Genomic DNA, 17,698 nt, shown 5'->3' on the forward strand with positions numbered 1-17,698 from the left:
CCTTATTTTTGAAGGAAAAGCACTGTACTTTTCAATGAAGATAACTTTAAACTAGTCTTAACTTTAAAGAAATACACTCTATACATTGCTAATGTGGTAAATGACTATTCTAGCTGCAAATGTCTGGTTTTTGGTGCAATATCTACATAGGTGTATAGAGGCCCATTTCCAGCAACTATCACTCCAGTGTTCTAATGGTACAAATGTGTTTGCTCATTGGCTCAGAAGGCTAATTGATTATTAGAAAGCCCTTGTGCAATCATGTTCACACATCTGAAAACAGTTTAGCTCGTTACAGAAGCTACAAAACTGACCTTCCTTTGAGCAGATTGAGTTTCGGGAGCATCACATTTGTGGGGTCAATTAAACGCTCAAAATGGCCAGAACTTTCATCTGAAACTCGACATTCTGTTCTTGTTCTTAGAAATGAAGGCTATTCCACAAAATTGTTTGGGTGGCCCCAAACTTTTGAACGGTAGTGTATATAAGACAGATACTGCCCTCCAAAATAGTCTCTCTCTTTTTGCTGAAATAACATTAGAGGAATTATTACGGCGTGTAAGTGGGATAAAACAAACAACATGTTTACTTGACCCTCTTCCTGGGAAATCTATTAAAGAACTGTTTGTAATATTAGGACCATCAGTGCTAAATATTATAAACGTATCACTTTCCTCTGGCCCTGTTCCCCTAGCATTTAAAAAAGCGGTTATTCATCCTCTGCTCAAAAGACCTAACCTCCATCCTGACCTCATGGTAAACTACCGGCCGGTGTCCCACCGTCCCTTTATTTCCAAAATCCTCGAAAAAATAGTTGCACAGCAGCTAAATGAACACTTAGTGTCTAACAATCTCTGTGAACCTTTCAGTCCGGTTTCAGGGCAAATCACTCTACGGAGACAGCCCTCGCAAAAATGACTAATGATGTATTGCTGACGATGGATTCTGATGCGTCATCTATGTTGCTGCTTCTTGATCTTAGCGCCGCTTTCCATACCGTCCATCATAATATTTTATTAGAGCGTATCAAAACACGTGTTGGTATGTCAGACTTAGTCTTGTCTTGGTTTAACTCTTATCTTACTGACAGGATGCAGTGCGTCTCCCATAACAATGTGACCTCGGACTATGTTAACGTAATGTGCGGAGTTCCCCAGGGTTCGGTTCTTGGCCCTGCACTCTTTAGTATTTACATGCTGCCGCTAGGTGACATCATACGTGTTAGCTTTCACTGTTATGCTGATGACACCCAACTCTACATGCCCCTAAAGCTGACCAACACGCCAGATTGTAGTTAGCTGGAGGCGTGTCTTAATGAAATTAAACAATGGATGTCCGCTAACTTTAAATGTAAATGGCTAACTTTTTGCAACTCAACACTAAGAAAACGGAAATGCTGATTATTGGTCCTGCTAGACACCGACATCTATTTAATAACATCTGCAATCCCCTCCAAGGTTTCTCATTGTGCCCATTGGATTGACTTTTTTCTTGCCCTGATGTGGGAACTGATGTCGTTGTGGCTTGTGCAGCCCTTTGAGACACTCGTGACGCAATAAGTTGAATGAGGCGTACAGGATACTTTTTTAAAACGCTTCCACCTCGGAGACATTGGATCTAAGTAATATGCAACTATAATTATTTGATACTACAAATGGCGTGTTTTAGACTATCAATCAAATCAATCAAAGTTCAGCCCTTTATCACAAGTGTCTCAAAGGGCTGCACAAACCACAACGATATCATTGGCTCAGAACCCACATCAGGGCAAGGAAAAGACTCAAGCCAATGTGAACAATGAGAAACCTTGGAGGGTGCAATGGATGCCGAGTGGATTGAGTCCAGTTCATAGTGAGGCCAGCAGCCACTACAATATTCTTCAAGGATGTATGTCTAGCTTGTGTGCTAGCTCTTAGTAGCCTATAGCCCACCATGTTTACCTTTTGTCAATGAATTCACTAAAATAGAAGAAAAGACCAGCCTTGTGTGCTTATTAGAAGACATTTGGATGGTAAGTGTCTGTCGAGCTTTGCACAAGTAAACAAGACTGCTTGTATCTGAGCCTCATATCGCTAAGTGGAAATGCTTTGATTGATTGATTGAAACTTTTGTTAGTAGATTGCACAGTGAAGTACATATTCCCTACAATTGACCACTAAATGGTAAGACCCCAATAAGTTTTTCAACTTGTTTAAGTCGGGGTCCACTTAAATTGATTCATGATACAGATATATACTATCAAATATATACTAACATCATAATACAGTCATCACACAAGATAATCATCAGAGTATATACATTACATTATTTACATTATTTACAATCCGGGGTGTGGGATATGGAGGGGGGGGGGGGTAGGTTTGGTTGGTATCAACACTTCTGTCATCAACAATCAGCATCAACAATTGCATCATCAGAGAAATGGACATTGAAACAGTGTAGGTCTGACTTGCTAGGATATGTACAGCAAGTAGTGGACATAGAGAGAGATATCAGAAAGCATAAGAAAAACATTTGATTTTTAACAATCCAATTATTAACAATCCGGGGAGGGTGTTAGTTTAGGGTTGAAGTTGCCTGGAGGTGTACTTTTATTGCGGTTTTGAAGGAGGATAGAGATGCCCTTTCTTTTATACCTGTTGGGAGCGCATTCCACATTGATGTGGCATAGAAAGAGAATGAGTTAAGACCTTTGTTAGATCGGAATCTGGGTTTAACGTGGTTAGTGGAGCTCCCCCTGGTGTTGTGGTTATGGCGGTCATGCTAGCAGATATAATCCAATATTGGTTTTACTGCTGATATTACTGATCATACCAATATCCAATATCGGATCGGGACACCCCTAGTAACAAGTGCAATATGCTTTACTTTGCGTGCCTCAAATAACTAGCATCACTTTTGATATAAGAATGGAAGTTTGCATGAAAAAAAAACTATCTGTCAGTATTGTTTTGGCCTACTTGCAGCGTATCAGAGCAAGTGGAAGTGACATCAAGGCAAGTGGAAGTGACATCAGAGCAAGTGGAAGTGACATCAAGGCAAGTGGAAGTGACATCAGAGCAAGTGGAAGTGACATCAGAGCAAGTGGAAGTGACATCAGAGCAAGTGGAAGTGACATCAGAGCAAGTGGAAGTGACATCAGAGCAAGTGGAAGTGACATCAGAGCAAGTGGAAGTGACAACTGTGCAAGTGGAAGTGACATCAGAGCAAGTGGAATTGACATCAGAGCAAGTGGAAGTGACATCAGAGCAAGTGGAAGTGACAGCTGTGCAAGAAACAGAAGTTGACAGAAAAAATGTCCTCCTTAAAAAGAGTAAATAAAAATGTAATACAAGTTATTTTTGCTTGTAATGAGCAAAGAAATCTGCCAATGGAACAAGTTAAAGTTGTCTTGGTAAGATTTCTTGAACAGGGACATTATATTTAAGCGTCCCTGCCCGCGACTCGCTCGTGAAAAGTTCGGCAAAGTAACAAAAATGAAGAGGAAAACAATATGATTACAAAGCCAAATGTCCTTTTGTGTGAATGTTTGGGCTTCAAACCGAATGGGCAATATGAGCCCATCAACACGGGAAAAGACAACTGGGGGGAAAAAATGCACTTTAAGGTGTTCAATATTTATTTAACTTAAATGTTTGCTCACGGAAATGAGAGTCCGTTTTATTTTTTTGTTTATTTAGAATAACTAAATGTTATTTACCTTCCAATTACAGTACAATGGTAAACAATTCTACAGTAATGAGAAATTGTATAACGTGTACATCCTTTTAAATGGTTATTTGCCTTATTATACATTATGATTACATTAGTGCTTAATTTAGTCAAAAAGTAATGCTGACAACAATACTGTTCATCGGCAACAATTTGTAGGACAATGTATCGTCCAGCAAAATGTGTTATTGGCCCGTCTGATGAAGTATAAATGGAAATAATTGAAGAGCGTATTTATATGTTGTGATCAAGCTTAGTGCAACTCATTGAAGCTGACCGGCTGCAAAGTCAACAATGAAATAGAGGAAGGTGAGAGAGGTGGGCGGGGCGTACCGTACATCTTGCCCTCGTCAGAGAGGATGATTTTCCTGCGGCCACAGGGCGGGTAAATGGCCAGGGCCTCCTGGAAGCTCTGCTCAATGTCGGGGCTCCACACGCCTTCCGCATCGTTCTCCAAGGGTTTGTCTAGCCCGTCCCCCAGCTCCTCGCTCCCACCCCTGGGGGAGGGGGCCGGCACCCACTCCGTAGACGTGGTGGGAAGACGGGAAGGGAACCACAGAGCAAGGATGGATGCTGGAGTGTTTCAGGGTAGCAGGCTGGAGGTTGTGTTCCTTCTTGTAGGGAATCCAGCAGTGTGTTGATGTTAGCCCTAGAACACAAGGGAATAGTAATACATTCAATTCTTATCTGCAAGAACAATTCACACTTTCCTGGAGGAAATGTCTTTTAAAAATCATACCAAAAAAAATTAATCTCAATCACTATAAAACTATTTTTTTAATTAATTTTGTTTTATGTATTTTATTACGTGCGTACTGTATTTATTCAAACCAGTTCACTCCTTAATCACTAAAATAATTTAATTAGTATTTTTGTTTTATTTTGCATGTATGTTATGTATTTTAAAGGCCTACTGAAATGATTTTTTTTTATTTAAACGGGAATAGCAGATCCATTCTATGTGTCATACTTGATCATTTCGCGATATTGCCATATTTTTGCTGAAAGGATTTAGTAGAGAAAATCGACGATAAAGTTCGCAATTTTTGCTCGCTGATAAAAAAAGCCTTGCCTGTACCGGAAGTAGCGTGACGTCACAGGAGCTAGTATTCCTCACAATTCCCCATTGTTTACAATGGGGCGAGAGAGATTCGGACCGAGAAAGTGATGATTACCTCAATAATTTGAGCGAGGATGAAAGATTCGTAGATGAGGAACGTTACAGTGAAGGACTTGAGAGACAGTGATGGACGTATCTTTTTTCGCTCTGACATTAGCTCTCCACCTACGCCAGCCAGCCCTCATCTACTCATCAACACCCGTGCTCACCTGCGTTCCAGCGATCGGCAGAAGGACGAAGGACTTCACCCGATGCGTTTGGCGGCCCGGAGACGTAGGAAGTCAAGGTGAGGTCGGCGGCTTGCGCGGCTAGCGCTCCAACAAAGTCCTCCTGGTTGTGTTGCTGTAGTCCGCTGCTAATACACCGATACCACCTACAACTGTCTTCTTTGCAGCCTTCATTGTTCATTAAACAAATTGCAAAAGATGTCCAGAATACTGTGGAATTATGAAATGAAAACAGAGCTTTTTGTATAGGATTCTAAGGGGTACCATAACTTCCGTTACTCTGACTTCGTCACGCGCATACGTCATCATACCGCGACGTTTCAGCCGGATATTTCCCGGGAAGTTTTAAATGTCACTTTATAAGTTAACCCGGCCGTATTGGCATGTGTTGCAATGTTAAGATTTCATCATTGATGTATAAACTATCAGACTGCGTGGTCGGTAGTAGTGGGTTTCAGTAGGCCTTTAAGTTGTTTGTTTCAAATGTGGTATTTTGTATTTGTTGCAACTACGCAATCAATTTACACATTACTAATAAAACTATATTTGAATACTTCAATCAATTACTTTACTGTCATTGTCAAAATAACAGCAGTTATACATACTACAAAATGTTAAACTTTACTTATATTTATACTTCAGTACAGTATTAATATTTGTAACTTAACTCTCAAAATGGTTCAGAATGTCAATCCTAGTAATGTAGCATATTTGTATTGCTGCGTGTTGCCAGGTGTGCATAACTGCTCCATAGGCCAGTGAAAAAATTGTTGTCATGCACCGAGTGAAAGGGAAGTTTTGATGAGTCACAAGTATTGTGTGACATACACAATACTTGTTATTGTCATCACATTTTGATTATGGCTTCTCACCATCATGATATTGATTAAAACAGTAATAATAATGGAATGCAAAAAACCTGGGCTTGTAACGGTGAAACAGAAGAGTGAGCGTACCGTATGAGTGGAAAAAAGACCACGTCTACTAGAAGTTGGGGATCGTACCATGGTTGCTATTTTTTAATTGACACAGCGTTAGTAGGCCTAATCAACAATCACTAAACTCAATAAAAAAGTATAGACATATGATTTTGATGTCCATGTTAACGTAACCAACCACAGACCGAGTCACATATTTGGCCAATAAAATGCGCTGATAAATGCAGAATATCACTTAAATTGATGGAAATGTGAGTCAAATGTGACCAAATTGAACGTTAGTTTGGAAAAATTCCAAAAGACGTCTTGATCTAAACAACGTCAAGAGGGCCTCTTTGAAACAGACTAAACTATGAAGTTAAAGTACCAATGATAGTCACACACACACACACACACTAGGTGTGGTGAAATTTGTCCTTTGCATTTGACCCATCACCCTTGTTCACCCCCTGGGAGGTGAGGGGAGCAGTGAGCAGCAGCGGTGGCCATGCCCGGGAATCATTTTTGGTGATTGAACCCCCAATTCCAAGCCTTGATGCTGAGTGCCAAGCAGGGAGGTAATGGCTCCCATGTTTATAGTCTTTGGTATGACTCGGCCGGGGTTTGAACTCACAACTTAGTCTAACCACTAGGCCACTGAGTAGGTTAGCGCAAGCTGAAGCTAGCAAGAACAATCCACAAGACATTTCATCTGCTTGTGTTGTTGTGAACGACATCATCGATGTAAGAGCAATACAGAAACAGGACAGCAGTCGCAACTTAAGAGGATCTCTTTGTTTTCCCCCAACAGCCTCAAGTCATCAGCACACTTCCAATCTCAGAACAACAGCACACTTCCCCTTTTCACAATAACAGCACGGTGCGCCACATCCGGTCTAACAAAATAAGAGTTTTGAAAAAGTACCTTACACAAGCATAATGTACTTAAAGTAGCAGTAGAGTGGAAAAACAAGTTGCCTCTACATTGAAGCTAGTATCATAGATATCTGATTTATGACATCAAAAGACTTCCAAAGTTTGCAAATAAATACTAGATATGATCAAAATAGGATCAATCTCACAGAGATTCCCGAACCATTTTGAGAGATGAGGAGGCCAGTCACGTGATCATGTGACGTCACGCTAGGAACCAAAGATCAACAACAATGCTAATCAAGCAGACTTTGTGAGAGCCAACAACAATTACTTTTGGAAAAATGATGATCCAAGACCTTATATATTTTTGAGCCCGAACACAAAGAGGATGAGCAATAAGTTTTAGAAGCCGAGTGATGGATGCAGCTTCATTGTGACACTATAGCATCCGCAGCATTGCTAGCTGCTGAACATACTAACTCACTTTAACAAACACTTACTGTAATATTTCCACTCTCGCTGGGATGCCCACCGACATCACTCGTTCACATCATTTTGTAATCTTCACGAAGGGTTAAAACAAGTTCCTGCAGGAAGCGTCTTGTGGGGTCTACTTTGTCATCTCGGGGGATGTGAAAGTGGACCAGCCTGTCAGACCATGGCCACATTTGTCTACTAGCAGGTGACAGGTGCATGAATTATAATCTAAAATGTACTTTTAGCAAGTTCGACACCAAACAGAAGCAGAAGTCTGCTCAGTGTGTCAACAATAGCAGCGTAAGCTAACATTAGCTCACTTCTATCAATACGCCGCTAAAATAGTCCGTCTGTGTTAGCGCTTGTAATAACAATATGACTCATATTTGGTTCATTCTCAGGTCAGGACATGTAAATATAGTACTGTTGACAGTTTCTGGGTGTTTTTAGAGTGTATTGAGGGCCTTTGATCAGTTGAATCAGTTGTTGGCTATTTTGGTGTGTTTCCAGTATGACTGACCTAATAATATGGTCAGAGTGCAGAAGTGTTACTAGTGTGATGTCACTGTTCGTAAATAGCCGAAGGTATTCAGAGTGCAATATTCAAATTGCATTTAAATTAGCTAATATTTTCTCAAATTTAATTTGACACAAAAAGCACACAATAAGTGTAAAAGGTCAAAAAGCGGAATTAAAAAAAATATATATTGTATTGTCTTTTGTATTTCTTTTGTTATTTTTATTTTATTGCTGTTATTATTATTATTATTGTTGTTTTACTTTTTGTTGTTTAAGTTACTCATTTAGGGCAGCACGGTGGCACAGGGGTTAGTGCATGTGCCTCAGAGTACGAAGGTCCTGAGTTCAATCCTGGGCTCGGGATCTTTCTGTGTGGAGTTTGCATGTTCTCCCCGTGACTGCGTGGGTTCTACTCCGGCTTCCTCCCACCTCCAAAGGCATGCACCTGGGGATAGGCCCCTCCCACCTCCAAAGACATGCACCTGGGGATAGGTTGATTGGCAACACTAAATGGTCCCTAGTGTGTGAATGTTGTCCATCTGTGTTGATCCTGTGATGAGGTGGTGACTTGTCCAGGGTGTACCCCGCCTTCCGCCCGAATGCAGCTGAGATAGGCTCCAGCACCCCCCGCAACCCCGAAAGGGACAAGTGGTAGAAAATGGATGGATGGAAGTTACCAGTTTGTCATCTAAATGTTATTTAATGTTGCATCTGGGTGGTGCAATACATTGAATAATTGTGTTATAAATTGTGTTTCAATATCAATCAAAATAAAGGTTGATTTGTATTGTTGCTCTAATGGTGCAGCCTTAATAAAAGCCAGTAAAGTGAGTAAAGTAGCCATTGGAAGGTATAGCTCCTTCCAACATGTCACAGCAGCTGCTCACAGCAACAGTGATTAGGTTAGTGCAGGCGGTAAAAGAAATAAAAGAGGGGAGATGAAGACGAGGAGGGGTGTTGCTGGGGGGCTCCAAAGTCAATAGATGAGGAGCCACATTAGAGAGGCTCATCATCCACACACACATTCATGCCAAAAGGAGCACGGCAGGATATTACGGCTCCAGGGGGAGAGTTTTGTTGCTGGCTGAGATCTTCACTACAACTAAATTGTTAGGAAGGAATTTGTATCAATGTTGATCACATTTGCTGCCTATGAATGTCTCTAATTAGCTTGGCATTCCTGAATGACTGCACATCATCCTGATGCAGACTTGACTGAGGGACAGACTGACATCCTCTTTGTTTTTCAGGGTGTGCAGTTTGTAGCAACATCAGCTACACCACTGACATCCTCTTTGTTATTCAGGGTGTGCAGTTTGTAGCAACATCAGCTACACCACTGACATCCTCTTTGTTATTCAGGGTGTGCAGTTTGTAGCAACATCAGCTACACCACTGACATCCTCTTTGTTATTTAAGGTGTGCATTATGTAGCAACATCAGCTACACCACTGACATCCTCTTTGTTATTTAGGGTGTGCATTATGTAGCAACATCAGCTACACCACTGACATCCTCTTTGTTATTTAAGGTGTGCATTATGTAGCAACATCAGCTACACCACTGACATCCTCTTTGTTATTCAGGGTGTGCAGTTTGTAGCAACATTAGCTACACCACTGACATCCTCTTTGTTATTTAAGGTGTGCAGTTTGTAGCAACATCAGCTACACCACTGACATCCTCTTTGTTATTTAAGGTGTGCAGTTTGTAGCAACATCAGCTACACCACTGACATCCTCTTTGTTATTTAAGGTGTGCAGTTTGTAGCAACATCAGCCACACCACTGACATCCTCTTTGTTATTTAAGGTGTGCAGTTTGTAGCAACATCAGCTACACCACTGACATCCTCTTTGTTATTTAAGGTGTGCAGTTTGTAGCAACATCAGCTACACCACTGACATCCTCTTTGTTATTTAAGGTGTGCATTATGTAGCAACATCAGCTACACCACTGACATCCTCTTTGTTATTTAAGGTGTGCAGTTTGTAGCAACATCAGCTTCCTGTCCTGACCATCAAAATGGAAGTGAGCCGAGAGGGAAGCACTTGCTCAAGAAGGAAGTTATGCGTGGGTACAATCAGAGCTTTGTTGTTGTGGACTTTTCCTGCTGGCTCAGACCTCCGGCATGTCCATTTAGGGCAAGAACAGGGCAGTGACGTCACTTGTAATACGTGTTAGGTGGGAAGTTATCAAAGGAAGGGCTTTAAAACAGGATTGGTTTCACTGGGTGAGAGGTCAAAGTAGTCCAGGGACTCAATCAGGTGTGTTCCACAACTTGTCCACACACAAATACAAACATGCAGGCTTAGTTCAGTCTCTTCAAAATCAACTGAGCTTAGTCCTCCGATAGTGGACCACAAAGTAAACCAGCAGTATAACAACCAAGTGTGCTAAAATGCATCTCGATAGAGAAAGTTCTCTTCTCTCATTGGCGGTAAGAATGTCAATGATAAAAAGGAGAGAAAAATGAGCCTTTATTGTTAACTTGTCAAAAAGCTACTTGTAGTTTGGTCACTAGTACGCCATCCAGGATTTGCACATTAAAGAAATGCAACACATGGTGCTTTACAGACTTTAAAACAATGCGCCCATGACTCACCTCTCTCCATTATCAGTCACAAACACACACACACACACACACACTCACACTGAGTACAGAGGAGCCAGGTGAGGTAACACCATCACAGGAGCCGTCTGCACCAAAGTTAAAGTTAAAGTACCAATGATTGTCACGCACACACTAGGTGTGGTGAAATTTGTCCTCTGCATTTGACCCATCACCGTTGTTCACCCCCTGGGAGGTGAGGGGAGCAGAGAGCAGCAGCGTGGGCCACGCTCGGTAATCATTTGGTGATTTAACCCCCAATTCCAACCCTTGATGCTGAGTGCCAAGCAGCGAGGTAATGGCTCCCATTTTTATAGTCTTTGGTATGACTCGGCCGCGGTTTGAACTCACAACCTACCGACCACAGCCACCAAGCGCCTCCACAGTCCTGGCCCATAAAATCCCTGATGTAGACGACTCCCGCCCAGGAATGCTGGGAACTTGGAAAGTAGGAATAATAACACGCGTACAAATAGTAAGAACTATGATTAAGAATGAAGGATACAATATGACAAAAAATAGCCTGAAGATAGAAATTAATTCAAAGTTTTACCCTTTAAAATCGTTTTTAATCATATTTTTTTTTATATTGGTTCTATATTTATTATTATTTTGTATTTATTCAGTCATTGGTGGAGCTAAGGATAATATTTGAATATTGTTTTTAATATTGTTGTGCAGCACTTTAGAAACATGTTTGTTGTTTAATAATAATAATGGATTAGATTTATATAGCACTTTTCTAGAAACTCAAAGCCCTTCACAGAGAAGTGAGAACCCATCATTCATTAAATGTGCTATACAAATAAAGTGTATTGGATTGAAAGTAAATATATAATAAATAAATAGAACTAAATCAAATCTAGCATAAATAAGAATACAAATTCAAATAGGAATGAATTCTATAAAATAAAATAAATAAAATCTCAATCAAAAAGGCTGCTCTTAAAAACATGAACATTCTCTGCAGCCCCGAGAAGACGTAATAATAGAAAGATGACTTTTGGAATAATTAGGAGAGTGTCGGAGGATCTCAGGTTAGAAGCAAATCTGAAAGAAAAGAAGGCCCAATAACATAAACACATTTATAGACCATAAGAAGAACTTTCAAATGGATCCTGAAACCCTGCAGTGATGTAACCTCTGGTGTAATGTGGAAGATATCACTTTACCTTCCAGGTGAACTATCTGATGGTCCACAAGTTTTTTCTTTTCAAATCAATATTTCTTTCCACAGGTTTGGGCCGATAAATACAAATGCCTTTTTTAATGCCAATTTTGCTGGGGTAAAATCTCATTTGTTAAATGTTAGTACAAGTATAAAAATTATCATGATGTAAAATTCCATTAGCCTGTCAGTGGGATTGTCCATTGTATGTTAGCATTAGGCTAGCAGCATTAGTGCCAACCTTAATCCTGCCTGATTGCATTGCTTTTTTCAGTTTGTACCAGCTGTATTTAACATGATTCCTAAAGGTTTGTGCACCTCATGTGAATATTCATCTACTTTCCTTTGTGTGCTTAGTGGAGAACATGAATAAACAACCTCAATTTGGAAGTTTTTTCATCACTAATTTGAAGAACTATCAACCCATTCGCCAAACTATACTAACCTTTAGAGCAGGGGTCACCAACGCGGTGGTAGCCCGTAAGGACCAGATGAGTAGCCAGCTGGCCTGTTCTAAAAATAGCTCAAATAGCAGCACTTACCAGTGAGCTGCCTCTATTTTTTTAATTTTATTTATTTACTAGCAAGCTGGTCTCGCTTTGCCCGACATTTTTAATTCTAAGAGAGACAAAACTCAAATAGAATTTGAAAATCCAAGGAAATATTTTAAAGACTTGGTCTTCACTTGTTTAAATAATATTCATTAATTTTTTTACTTTGCTTCTTGTAACTTTCAGAAAGACAATTTTAGAGAAAAAATACAACCTTAAAAATGATTTTAGGATTTTTAAACACATATACCTTTTTACCTTTTAAATTCCTTCCTCTTCTTTCCTGGCAATTTAAATCAATGTTCAAGGAAATTATTTTTTTTTATTGTAAAGAATAATAAATACATTTTAATTTAATTCTTCATTTTAGCTTCTGTTTTTTCGACGAAGAATATTTGTGAAATATTTCTTCAAACTTATTATGATTAAAATTCAAAAAAATTATTCTGGCAAATCTAGAAAATCTGTAAAATCAAATTTAAATCTTATTTCAAAGTCTTTTGAATTTCTTTTAAAATTTTTGTTCTGGAAAATCTAGAAGAAATAATGATTTGTCTTTGTTAGAAATATAGCTTGGTCCAATTTGTTATATATTCTAACAAAGTGCAGATTGGATTGTAACCTATTTAAAACATGTCATCAAAATTCTAAAATGTGTCTTAATCAGGAAAAATTACTAATGATGTTCCATAAATTCTTTTTTTAATTTTTTCAAAAAGATTCAAATTAGCTAGTTTTTGAATTTTAAAGAGTCGAAATTGAAGATAAACTATGTTTCAAAATTGAATTGTAATTTTTTTCGTGTTTTCTCCTCTTTTAAACCATTCAATTAAGTGTAAATATCATTCATTATTAATAATAACATAGAGTTAAAGGTAAATTGAGCAAATTGGCTATTTCTGGCAATTTATTTAAGTGTGTATCAAACTGGTAGCCCTTCGCATTAATCACTACCCAAGAAGTAGCTCTTGGTTTCAAAAAGGTTGGTGATCCCTGCTTTAGAGAGGGCAGGATGATAGACCAGGGGTGCACAAAGTCTTACATTGTAGGATCTATCTACATTATGTTAGGATAATGAGCCATTACCCCTTCCAAGTCAAAATGTCCTACGGGTTAATTAGCTAAAAAAAACAACACCATCCCACATCCTATGGGTTAATTAGCTAAAAACACAACACCATACCACATCCTACTTGTTAATTAGCTAAAAAAACGACACCATACCACGTCCTACGGGTTAATTAGCTAAAAACACAACACCATACCACGTACTACGGGTTAATTAGCTAAAAACACAACACCATACCACATCCTACTTGTTAATTAGCTAAAAAAATGACACCATACCACGTCCTACGGGTTAATTAGCTAAAAACACAACACCATACCACATCCTACTTGTTAATAAGCTAAAAAAAAACGACACCATACCACGTCCTACGGGTTAATTAGCTAAAAACACAACACCATACCACGTCCTACGTCCAACCCCACTGAGGCCCCTCTTGCCTGGATCCGCTCAGCAGGATAATCCCCCAGCTGGTGCTGAGCGGTCAGGAGGGCCAAAACCCTCAACCACCACAAGCCCTTTTAGCAGAACTGCGTACCTGTGCACCTCCCAATACACACTAAGTTGGCATAACTGTTAAGTTAAAAATGATGAAACCCATCAATTTAATGTGTCTTTTATTTATGCTTCAGCTGAACATGCAATTGTTGTGTTTGACGTCACATTGCAGCAACTTTTTACATTTTTTTCTAAAATGTCAACACATTCAGATGGAAAATCTCATTTGTTTTTAATGAATGTCTCCTCTGAAGCAGGTGATAAGTGCACCTTTTAATAACTCCCTTTTTCCCCGCAATTGTTCTTTCTAAGCCTTTTTCATTGAATGTTTTCTTCAGGCTAAATTCCAGCCATACGCTCACCATGAATGTGTTTGTGTCTTGTTTCATTTGTTATGCATGAAGATCTCAGAATAAAAAGAAATACAAATAAAACATGTTTTACTTTAGTGGTGATCAGGGGGAAAAAAATAAACAATGAATAATAGCATTCATTAAACTTATTAATGCATTATCTGTAGGACTTCAGTAGTTTTGGCATTTTGAAGTAAAACCAAATGGTTTGTGTCTATCAGCATGTTGCTAATACATTTACTAACTGTCTCGTCTTTAATGTAAGTGTGATGTCATTCTCATGCTCACAGTGGGGGGGCTAGCAGGTGCTTTTTGAGAGGGGCAATGTGGCTCAGAGACTTTTCAATCCAAATGAAAGTAAGGAGGACTTTTACCAGCAAATGGGCTGTTTCCTGTTTAAGGATAGGCTTATGCACTTTCTAGTGAAAACACCTTTATTTACTTTCATCCATCCATCCATCCATTTTATACCGCTTGTCCCTTTTGGGGCCGCGGGGGGTGCTGCATACAGTATATAAAAAGAAATGTACTATTTATTTCAAAACAATATTTAAACTGAAGTGAATAATTTTCTTTTTTTTAAGCAACCTGTATTAACATTGATTAGATCCCAAAAATGCTTTATAAAAAACTGTGAACCTGACTGCACGTCACTGGTGAACCTTATTCTGTGCCTTGGAAAATGCAATAACATGGTTTTTCTGATGATTTTATGTGAGAATATACAAACTACAGTGAATAAACCCCAATATATTTGTGTATATATATATATATATATATATATATATATATATATATATATATATATATATATATATATATATATATATATATATATATATATATATATATATATATATATATTATATATATATATATATACATATATATATATTGTATATATATATGTATGTGTGGGAAAAAATCACAAGACTATTTCATCTCTACAGGCCTGTTTCATGAGGGTTTCCTCAATCATCAGGATAATCTCCTGATGATTGAGGAAACCCTCATGAAACAGGCCTGTAGAGATGAAATAGTCTTGTGATTTTTTCCCACACATACATATTATGCTCTACCACGGTATCGAGCACTATTTTTTTTTTTTGGATAATCCAATTAAGACATATATATTGTATATATATATATATTTATATAAACACTGATACTTTTTCTGCAAATCATCCGTGAAGTTGCATTTACGTTTCAGCATCTCTCTTGTGTCCTGTCTGTCTCTCCACATCTCTCTCTTGTGTCTGTCCCCCCCTAACCCCCCTGGATCCCACACATTGTAAATAATGTAAATAATTCAATGTATATACTCTGATGATGAACTTGTGTGATGACTGTATTATGATGATAGTATATATTTGTACCATGAATTGATTAACGTGGACCCCGACTTAAACAAGTGTAAAAACTTATTGGGGTGTTACCATTTAGTGGTCAATTGTACGGAATATGTACTGTACTGTGCAATCTACTAATAAAAGTTTCAATCAATCAATCAATCCACTCCCTCGCTCTCTCGCACTCTCTGTCTCTGCCCCTCCCTCACGAATGCTGCTGCGTGCGCACACCTTAACAATTTGTTTTGTTTTTAACCCCTTTTTAACCCTGAACGTACATTGAAAATACACACAACCCTAACTCAAAATGCCGGACATTTGAGGCATTCAAGAAACCCCGCCCGGACAGCCACGCAAAAAAGAACATCCATCCATCCATTTTCTACCGCTTGTCCCTTTTGGGGTCGCTGGAGCCTATCTCAGCTGCATTCGGGCAGTAGGCGAGGTACACCCTGGAAAAGTCGATTGGCAACACTAAATTGGCCCTAGTGTGTGAAAAAAAGAGGACATGTCCGGGGAAAAGAGGATGTATGGTCAGTCTAGACCAGGGGTCACCAACCTTTTTGAAACCAAGAGCTACTTCTTGGGTACTGATTAATGCGAAGGGCTACCAGTTTGATACACACTTAAATAAATTGCCAGAAATAGCCAATTTGCTCAATTTATCTTTAACTCTATGTTATTATTAATAATTAATGATATTTACACTTAATTGAATGGTTTAAAAGAGGAGAAAACACAAAAAAATGACAATTACATTTTGAAACATAGTCTATCTTCAATTTCGACTCTTTAAAATTCAAAATTCAACCGAAACAAAGAAGAGAAAAACTAGCTAATTCGAATCTTTTTGAAAAAATTTTAAAAAATAATTTATGGAACATCATTAGTAATTTTTCCTGATTAAGATTAATTTTAGAATTTTGATGACCTGTTTTAAATAGGTTAAAATCCAATCTGCACTTTGTTAGAATATATAACAAATTGGACCAAGCTATATTTCTAACAAAGACAAATCATTATTTCTTCTAGATTTTCCAGAACAAAATTTTTTCAAAGAAATTAAAAAGACTTTGAAATAAGATTTAAATTTGATTCTACAGATTTTCTAGATTTTCCAGAATATTTTTTTTTGAATTTTAATCATAATAAGTTTGAAGAAATATTTCACAAATATTCTTCGTCGAAAAAACAGAAGCTAAAATGAAGAATTAAATTAAAATGTATTTATTATTCTTTACAATAAAAAATAAATTTACTTGAACATTGGTTTAAATTGTCAGGAAAGAAGAGGAAGGAATTTAAAAGGTAAAAAGGTATATGTGTTTAAAAATCCTAAAATCATTTTTAAGGTTGTATTTTTTCTCTAAAATTGTCTTTCTGAAAGTTATAAGAAGCAAAGTAAAAAAATAATGAATTTATTTAAACAAGTGAAGACCAAGTCTTTAAAATATTTTCTTGGATTTTCAAATTCGATTTGAGTTTTGTCTCTCTTAGAATTAAAAATGTCGAGCAAAGCGAGACCAGCTTGCTAGTAAATAAATACAATTTAAAAAATAGAGGCAGCTCACTGGTAAGTGCTGCTATTTGAGCTATTTTTAGAACAGGCCGGCGGGCTACTCATCTGGTCCTTACGGGCTACCTGGTGCCCGCGGGCACCACGTTGGTGACCCCTGGTCTAGACAATGATGTTTGTCTGGGTACAGAAGCAACATGCTATGTAAAATGCTATCATGCAACTTTCTTCAAGCTAGCGTACAGAAGACAGACACTTACGTACAACATTTAAAAAAAAAAAGAAAATCTGATCATTTTGTGCTGAAAGTGAATACTAAGGAGTGTGTATGTGCAGTCCACTGGTCACAGTCAGCACCCTAATGGAAATGCAAATACGGTATAGTATGGTATGGTATGGTATGGTATGGTATGGGATCAGAATAGCATATGATGAGAGGGCAGCGGGGTTATTTTGCTGCCATTATTTGCCTCAAACACATTTAGACACCTGCAAATAGATCATTACATCAACCCAGCCAGAACATTTAGATCGATGACTCCTATAATTCATCTCAGTTGTAACAAATCAATAAACCCGCACATTGCCTTTGCCTTTTTCTAGACAAGTCCCTTTTTTTTTTAAATTGGTCAAATGACTGTTTCTTGAGAATGTTTACTATCTCGCAGTCGTACTAAAAGGATAGAAAAGGGGTATGATAGCAAAGTATTGTCATTGCACTTCAAAAGTCAAACAAA

At 38.2% G+C, this 17,698-nt stretch overlaps 1 protein-coding gene across 3 annotated transcripts in view; it reads right to left on the minus strand.

Annotated features, from left to right (window-relative positions):
* Nucleotides 1-17,698, minus strand: part of LOC133658821 (transcriptional enhancer factor TEF-3-like) — a 96,697-nt gene that overhangs the window by 68,682 nt on the left and 10,317 nt on the right. For 2 of the 3 annotated variants that reach the window (XM_062061249.1, XM_062061248.1), the window contains exon 2: nucleotides 4,045-4,360. In XM_062061249.1, the coding sequence (XP_061917233.1) occupies nucleotides 4,045-4,051 (7 nt within the window). In that variant the 5' untranslated portion in view covers nucleotides 4,052-4,360. The remainder of the gene's footprint in view (nucleotides 1-4,044; nucleotides 4,361-17,698) is intronic. The other variant, XM_062061250.1, reaches the window with a different exon arrangement.

Source organism: Entelurus aequoreus, linkage group LG10 (assembly GCF_033978785.1).
Source record: "Entelurus aequoreus isolate RoL-2023_Sb linkage group LG10, RoL_Eaeq_v1.1, whole genome shotgun sequence".
Classification (NCBI taxonomy): domain Eukaryota; kingdom Metazoa; phylum Chordata; class Actinopteri; order Syngnathiformes; family Syngnathidae; genus Entelurus; species Entelurus aequoreus.